The sequence below is a fragment of the Silene latifolia genome, chromosome 1 (genome assembly GCF_048544455.1).
Source record: "Silene latifolia isolate original U9 population chromosome 1, ASM4854445v1, whole genome shotgun sequence".
Taxonomy (NCBI): domain Eukaryota; kingdom Viridiplantae; phylum Streptophyta; class Magnoliopsida; order Caryophyllales; family Caryophyllaceae; genus Silene; species Silene latifolia.
Genome location: NC_133526.1, coordinates 59962925 through 59971641, shown reverse-complemented (window position 1 = coordinate 59971641; position 8717 = coordinate 59962925). Strand labels below are relative to the sequence as shown.

General features: G+C 39.1%; 1 protein-coding gene and 1 long non-coding RNA gene across 2 annotated transcripts; both read left to right on the top strand.

Annotated features, from left to right (window-relative positions):
• Positions 1 to 3753: 3753 nt before the first annotated feature.
• LOC141647798 (uncharacterized) lies at positions 3754 to 5426 on the top strand. Its single transcript, XM_074456134.1, has 5 exons — positions 3754 to 3934; positions 4062 to 4244; positions 4363 to 4426; positions 4540 to 4560; positions 5233 to 5426. Exons 1-5 carry the CDS (start codon positions 3911 to 3913, stop codon positions 5424 to 5426), a joined length of 486 nt encoding a protein of 161 aa, XP_074312235.1. The 5' UTR covers positions 3754 to 3910.
• Positions 5427 to 7719: 2293 nt separating this feature from the next.
• On the top strand, positions 7720 to 8483 carry LOC141590562 (uncharacterized). Its single transcript, XR_012520491.1, has 3 exons — positions 7720 to 7754; positions 7860 to 8120; positions 8314 to 8483. It is a non-coding gene; the product is annotated as an uncharacterized LOC141590562 (long non-coding RNA).
• The last annotated feature ends 234 nt before the right edge of the window (positions 8484 to 8717 follow it).

The window sequence follows — 8717 nt, the reverse complement described above, 5'->3', positions numbered from 1 at the left end:
TTTCTCAACATATATACATTAACAATGTTATCGTAACATCGATATAAAGAATAAAAAGATACTACCCCTATCCTTTTAAAGAGCAAAGATCATTATCTATCGGTGTAGTAGTGTAATTGATTTACTTTTAATCTTATTCGATTTTGATTTTTGGAAAAACAATGTCGGAAAGCGGAGGTGCCCGAGAAATCACCTGCGATTTAAGAAGGCAAAAGTAGCAAAGATCATGAGAAGACACCTAGCAAAAAGGTGCCAAATACGAAGCCATCAAAACCAACAAAGAGACGAGAAGGAAGTCGAAGCATCTCATGCATCCGAGTATGTGTCTACAAATCTTTGCTCGACCGCAAGTCACTACTATTAGGGTTTATGATATATTGTCTCATTGTTACAAAGAAATTAATCAATTGATCTTTAAAAAATTATTCGACCGCCATTATTCGTATTCCATTTGTCATTTCTTCAACGACTTGACTACCATCATTCCTTTTCAATTTAATTGTTGTCTTTTATATTGTTATTGTAAACTTCTGATTTTAATTTTTGAAAATAACAATGTCAGGAAAGAAGAGGTACCTGAGAAATCAGCTACCACTAAAAAGGCTAAAGTGGCCGCATCAGAGAAGCCACAGAGCAAAAAGGTGCCGACAGAGAACTTGCCAAAGCCGACTAAGAAGATGCAGACCGAAAAGCTTTCAAATCCTACAGCTGAAAAGGCGACGAAGGTGCCTACAGAGAGTCTACGCAGCAACACCGCTCCTTCAAAAAAGGTGCCAGTGAAGGAAAGTAAGGTGCCTACTGAAAAGGTCCTTAAGCCACCAGCAGCAGTACCAAAGGAGCAGGCTGCGAATGTTCCGATCCAGCAAAGTAAAAAAGAAAGCAATGTGACCAGGAAGAAGGCAGCAGAAAAGCCGTCGCATGATGTTCCAGTGTTGTTGAAGGAGCAATCGGTGCCCATTGAGAAGCAAGCAAGTGCACCTCCTCAAAAGGCAGCAACTGTGCCAACGTCAAAGGCAGCGACTAAGCAATCAAAATCGGTTGCAAAGGAGACAAAAGAAGAGGTGCCCAAAAAAGTTATCAGTAACAAAGGGTCGACCGAAAACAAAGAACGCCAAATCTGCAGAGTTGGTGACAGAAGAGGTGGCAAAGAAGGTGCCCAAACAAAAGATGGCGGAGAAGGTTGTACCAAAAAAGAAAGTTTCAGCGGCAAAAGAGCCAATAGCAGTAAAGCTAGTAAGCAAGAAAGAGAGCGTGAAGGTGTCTGTGAAAAAGAAACCGACAAACGCAAAGTACAAAAAAGGTGGCGTAAACAAAGAAACCAAAGACGAGTAACAAAAAAGAGACCTAGAGATAAGCCCATGTCATCTGAAGATGAAAGTGATAGAGATTATGAGGTTTCGGATGACTCGAGCGTCAGCTCCACAATGTCGAAGAGGGCTAAAACAGAGAAGAGACCAGCCAAGACGGTGGTGAAGGCTGAAAAAGAAGAGGTCTTAAAAAAGTATGTGTCTTTCTAGTGGCCAAAACTTGTATGTTTAAAGTTTCAGTTTCATTGTTACAGTAACACCTATACTGTAACATTTTTATGCTGTTTAAGTGCTACTGTAACAGATGTACTGTAACATTGTCGATTATACTTGTTTGTTAATTGATCTTAGAAGGAAATTAATTTTCCATTAAAAAATTAGCTTGTTCTTCGTTCTTCTTGTTATTGTTGTTGTTTGTGTCGATTATACTGATTCGTAATAAATTTATCCTAACTGTTTTGCTCGAAGTGAGTAATTGATTTTCTGCGTTCTAGTTTTTCGATTCAAAATTAGGGTTAATAATTTGTAATAAATGAGCAATTAATGTGTGTTACCGTTCTCCTTTCTACTGATTTATTTGTTCGTCGTGTTGAGTTGTTTAAAGTTTCAAGTGTTAAGAATGCCTTTATCGTATCCTTGTTTTGTTGCTTTTTTATCACTGGTTTGTTGGCATAAAATAGTGTCACACTCTTTAAGCAGTGGTGCTAATTTACACTTCCTTAATACAGGCCGGATAAATTCCCAACTAAGTGCAGGGCCCAGTCGTTGGTTGATGTTATGAGCAAGTTTACCGTAAAGCAAAAGAAAGCCATTAAAGAAATTGGTTTTGGAGGACTATTGAAGATGAATATATCAGTAGTCCCTTCCGGGCTAACAGACTTGCTTGTTGAGGCTTTTGATTGCGACAGTTTGAAGGTTCATGTAACTGAAACAGAGGAGTTTGTGTTGTCACAAAGATGATGTTCATGACCTATTTTTACCGCCGGTGAAGGGTAATAATGTGAGTCTTGACCGCGATCGGTCGCGATCCCATGCCGAGGACACCGAGTTAAAAAACAAATGGAGAAGGAAGTTCAACATCTCTACAAAGACAGTAACATCAAGCTAGATTTGGTGACTAGTTGGTTTAAGAATAACAAGGGTGCTTGCGGTGATGAGTTCAAGCAGATGTTCGTTCTTTATGCGCTCTCCACTTTTTTAGCGCCGACTCCAAATTATTCGTTGATTTCAGATCGTTGAAGGTCTGTGGACGATGTTGAAAAAATAAAAGGTTTTAATTGGTCAAAGTATGTCTATGAGAAGGTAGTAGAGGGCGTCAAGGGGTTGAAGACAGGAACGGTTAAGTGTCTTTGTGGGTGTATTGTGGTGTCTTTGTTGGCCTACATTCACCGGTTTGAGTTCCATGGCGAGGTACAACCAACCGACTTACCCTCGATACAAAGATTGGACAGATGAAAGTCTTTCAAAAAGAGTCAAAGACGAAGGAAAGATTGGCTGTCTAGGAGCTAATGAGATGTCGAAATCGTCTATCCTATTTGCCTTGGCAAGGGATCCCAGTGAAGGTAATGTGGCACCGTCGTGTAATATCGTCACCGTAATATGGTCACCGTGATATCGTTATCGTAATGGCTTTACTGTAATAATATTATCTGTTACCTTACTATATTGTTAATTATTAATATTAATTACTAATTACTAATATGTTTCGTAAATAGATGGGCAGAATCGATGAAGGTGAGGATGACGAGCCGTTTTTCTTAAGAGTAATGAGGGAAGGGAGTACATCTTGATGGAGAAGCTTCCTGGCATTGAAACAGATGCCGAGTTGAAGGAAAAAGTCTGTTGATATGAGTTGTTTTTATAAATTTAATTGTCTGCAATTGTTACAACTCCCAAACGGTATCTAATTCATTTCTTTCTTTTTGGTTTATTGACTTAGGAGACCGACCTGATGTTGCTGATGTATAGGAGGGATTCCAACCTTGTTCACGAGAGATTTGCTCAGCGACTGAAGGTTTTCGAATCAAAGCAGAAACAGAAATCACCACTAAAGCCTGAATACCTTAAATATGCCGAAGATGTTGTGCGAAAGGTGAATCGTTGAAGAGGAGGGCGAATGACTTCCCGGTATATACAAGGTCCAAAGTCAGTAGGAAGTTGGAACCATTTCCAACAGAGAAAAGTCCTAGGACAGTTAAGTCAGAATCCCCGGTAAAGGAGGTATTGAGCAGTTTAAGTGAGCAACATCATGAAGAAGATGATGAAGAGGATGAGGAGGTTCATGACGAGGACAGGCAAGATGAGATGGAGGACGGAGTGGAAAGTGACGATGAGGACGGGACTGATGATGGCAACGATGATGACGGACCGATGATGGCAATGATGATGACGGACCGATGATGCAGAGGATGATGATGAGGACGGGGATGACGATGGCGGCGATGTTGAGAGTCTTCTTAAAAACAAGAGTCTTCAAGAGGGTGGCACGAACATAGATAACGATGAAGAAAGTGCCGATGAGGAGGAAGACGATGAAGAGGATGAAAAGGAAAAGGAGGATGAAGAGGAAGAAGACCAAGAGGACAAAGAGGAGGATGTAAAGGATGCTGAAAGCCAATCTGGTGAAGGTAATAGATCGAGTAAGTGTTTTATGTTATTACTTTTAGTTATACTTTTACAATAACATCAGTATCGTAATATTTATATATATTAATAGTTAGTAATATAATATTCAATTACTTACTTGTGATGCAGATGAAGAGGATGATGCAGAGGAAAAGGATGATGCAGATGAAGACGATGATGCAGATGAGGAGGATGAATCTGGCAAAGGTCAAGAGGATGACGGAGATGAAGAGGAGGAGGATGATAAAGAAGAAGAAAATGAAGACGACAAAGAGGGGAGTGGCGAGGATGATGAAGATGCATCTGATGAAGGTAATATAGTAACAATACTACAATAATCTAATCACTTGCACTAACACTGTTACATGATCGTTGTTATAGAGTTTTCATTTTACAAATAATTACTAATAATCAATTACTTTCCTTTTAGATGAAAACGATGATGCTGATGAATATGATGCATCCGGGCAGGGTGACAAAACAACTAGCGAGCCGTAAGATGAATCGGTGAAGGTAATAGTGTAATGTCTTTATAGCCTTTTTCACATCGGGTGCTTTTTTAACAAACAATTTAGTAATATATTTTCATTCATTATCTGCTACACAGATGACAAGGCAGAGGCCGAAGGTGATGCATCAAAGCCACCAAGATAACCCAACTAGTGAGGCGGTGAAGAGGCATCTCCCGAAGGTAATTGAGGAATCTATTTAAACTCGTTGTATTAGTGATGTAACATCTGTTAGCATGTTATCGTAATAACATCGTTAGAGTAACAATGTTACCGTGACGTAGTTTTAATGAAGTTTACGTTTATCTATTGTACCTTTTTTGGTTCAAAGAAAAATTGTTAATATATATTGAATCCAATTACCGTGACACGATGACGAGGAAGAGGCGGAAGTTGATGAATCGTGCAAGCTCGAAGACAACCGACCAATGAGGCACTGAAGAAGGATCTCCGAAGGTAATAGAGAAATCTATTTGCACTCGTTGTATTAGCCGATGTAACATCGTTAGCATCATATCGTAACATCGTTATAGTTATTCTGTTATCGTGTCATAGTTTTATCGAAGTTTACAAAGTGATATATATATATTCAATTATCTCGCTACACAGATGACAAACGAAGAGGCCGAAGATGATGCATCGGGCCAAGTCAAGAGAACCCAACGATCGAGGCAACCAAGAAGGATCTTCTCAAGGTAATTTTACAAAGAACATCGTTAGTATAACTATGAGACATTGTTGATCCGAAAAACATTAGTAATTTATATTCAATTCAATTACTTGTGCCACAGATAACAAGGAAGAGGCCGATGATGATGCATCAGGCCAGGTTGTTGACCAACCAACCAGTGAGGGAAATGAAAAGGAAGATGACGATAAAGATGAAGAGGATGATGGGAATGAAAAACCAGATGAAGAGAACGATGATGATAAAGATGAAGACAATGTTGGCGATAAAAACGAAGATAACAAAGAAGGAGGATGAAGCAACTGGTAATGAAGACGCCGATGGGAATGATGAAAAAGGCGAGGAAGGAGAAAAACCCGGTGAGGTGATGATGAGACAGTTGGCGACATTTAAGAACCAATAACTACTCGGGCGTCGGGTAGCGTAAGATGACGACGATGATGAAGTTGATATTGTCGATGATTGCAGTGATGAGATCCTGTATGACAATTACGACGAAGATATTGGCGACCACTATTTGTTACATGTCGAAACAATCAAGACGGATGCGCGTGATGGATCCTCGCTACGGCCGCACAATCGAATGTGGCCTACCAGCTCCGGATCTAACACTTGTGTCCAAGAGTATGATAAAACACAAGGAGATAATGGCGCCTATTCTTGAAGTTAGGAAAGAAACAATTGACTATTGTTTTATCGACGATGACGAGAACCTCTCAGATACGTGAGTACTTTATTTACTCTTGCACTGTGATAAAAAAAACGTTTTACTTTGCAAGTGAATACCGTTTCAATGAATAGTTGTTCGTTAAACTGTTACTCTATTAAAAGGTGTTCGACTATTACATCTCATTGTCCAACAGGGAAAGGCTTGTCTCGTATGGGAAGTATCACTTCATTCCAAGGGAAGATTTAACTTCATTGGCTCCTGGTGAGCTTATTTATATAATGGTCACTGAATGTTGGTCAATGTTCTTTGAATGACCTCATCTCCAGAAAGGTAGCAAGTGATACACCATTGAGGATTTTCATGGGCTTGGGTCAATCTGTATGTTACTGTAATAAATAAATTTTTATTCTTATTGATTTTCTGTTTCTATAATGTTTATTGACTTTGTATTTATATTTATTTTTGTAGGACGCATTAGCAACGATGGCTCTTGGAAAACCCATTCAAAACAGACATTTAGAAAGTGAAGTTTTGCTGGCCTTCACACAGTGGATCAAATACAACAAGAGTCCACTGAATTTCGACTGTGATATGGTAAACCACATTACTGTTAATATAATTTTTTTTTTATTCTTATATAAGTAGAGTGTATAGAAATTCTGTTTAACAATGATATATATCTGCTTAATTGCAGATATTCATTCCACTCATTCTGGAGGACCACTTTTTCTGTGCTTGCATAAATTTCATGTCGAAAACCGTTGACTACCTAGACAACAAACCCTTATATGCCAGATCCCGAAAAGCAAAAATGGCAAGAAATGCGGTAAGTTTCTCTACTTACAGTGACAATGTTATACCTTTAAATTTCCATTAATAAATTTGGCAATCATAGTTACAAAGAATATAGATACAAAGAATAAAGATTACTTTTTGTGCAGGTGCAAATATCATGGGGAAAATGTTGTTAGAAATGCAAATTGCAAAAGGCTCCAAAGTGGAAAGTTTCCCACTTAAGAATGTGAAATTTAAATGGCGAGCACCGCAAAAACGTGGATTGTGGGGTTTTCATGATGATGCACATGGCTTTCTACACGGGGAAGGTTTTTGACTCGAAATGGGGATGAACGGAAAAGAATGTTGTACCGTCTTTGAAATATGTGCAATACTTGTTCTTAGCGACTTGAATCAAGTACGAAAAGAGGTGCAAGGGAGGATATCAAAATTCAGAATGAAAGGGAACAGTGAAGGAAAAGTCAAAGACAAAAAAGAAGGTGGAAGAGAAGAAGGAAAAAAAGGAAGAGGAAAAAAAGGAAGAGGAAAAAAAGGAAGAGGAAAAAACAAAGAAGCCACAGGAAAAACAAAAAGGGGAAGAGCCAAAAGCAGTGAGGGTGAAGTCGGTTGCTTACAAGCATTCTCCTAGAGCAATTGGTGAAGATGAGGAGATAATATTTAAATTTCATAAAGATGATGTTATGGGATGTTCTCTAGGTGACGGTGAAATTGACGGTGATATATTCCTAGTCTCTGAATTTATGAGAGCAAATCGTAAATCGTCTGTCCAAAGACAACTAATCCGAGAAGGCACGTTCTTGATTATGCGTTTATGGATGATATCGACTTCCACAAAAGGTAAAATACTTGTTGTTACCGTGAAAGTGTTTCGTGACACGCTTTCGTCAGAAACTGGTTTTTAAACACCGTTTATGTTACATCGTTTTCGCGAAAACTCTTGAGTAATCGACTCTTATGGTTGAATAAAGTGAGATCCTGGCTGCGTTTGGAGACAACAGGAGGTTGACAAGAGCTGATATACTCTCACTACGTCCTAGGAGTCACACAAATTGGATGGTGTTTGAATGCTGGTCTCTACTCTTGAATTATGTCGAGAACAAAGAAAAGAGGCACAAGGGCAAAGCAGGCCAACCATACTTTACTTAGGACTAGGTCACATGGTAAGTTGCATCGGTGTTAAATGTCTGCTTCTGTTCAAGAACATATGATTCTTTTACAAGGGAAATCTAACCCTTACATTTTTTTTTTTTTTTTAAAAACTACAGCATGCTCTACTGGCTGTGATGCAGGAGGATAGTGAACAGTCTGATATAAAGAACGAGTTGTTTGAAATTTGGGATAATTTCATCAACGCGAGCAAGGCAAATTACAGACTTGATGCCGAACTTATTTTTATACCTTGTTTGGCTGGCTATCACTACTTCTGTGTGTGTATTAATTTCCTCAACAAAGAGATTAGTGTGATCGACAGTCAATCGTATGCTAACTGGGAGTCTTCATTCACTTACGACATCGCAATGGCAGCAGTAAGTCCCCTGAGTTGTCGAATTGTATGTTTACGATTTTGATTTCGATTTCATTTCAGTGTTACAAAGAATATCGATACCGTAACGTTATTATGTTGTTTCAGTGTTACTGTTACACCTATACTGTAACATTGTTGATTACACAGATTTCTTAGTTGATAGTAAAAGGAAATTAATGTTCTGTTTCTGACAGGCCGGTTGCATGAGTGACTACCTGGACACAAAGGGCGACGTGAGGGTAACTGAAATGCTCCGCTATCCTGTGGTAAATGTGAAGTTTAAATGGCAGAAACGGGCTTCCGTATTTGAAGAGTCAGCCTGTATCACTATGACAGCCCTCTCCAATTTTTTGGGATATGCAAACAAGTCTTCTTTGCTCAACAACACATTTTATCGGCGGGCATGTGCTTCCCAAATTGCTGCATGTTTGCTCATGGTCGACATCAACAAAATACGGGCTGAATTGTTGACGCTGTTGAAATTTTCAAAAATCAAAGAAAACAATCGGCCGATATAGCTGCAAGGAGGGAAGCGGCTAGAATGCTCAAAGGGAAGGCAACGGAAGATGAATTGTCAAACAAAGAACCACCGATTGAG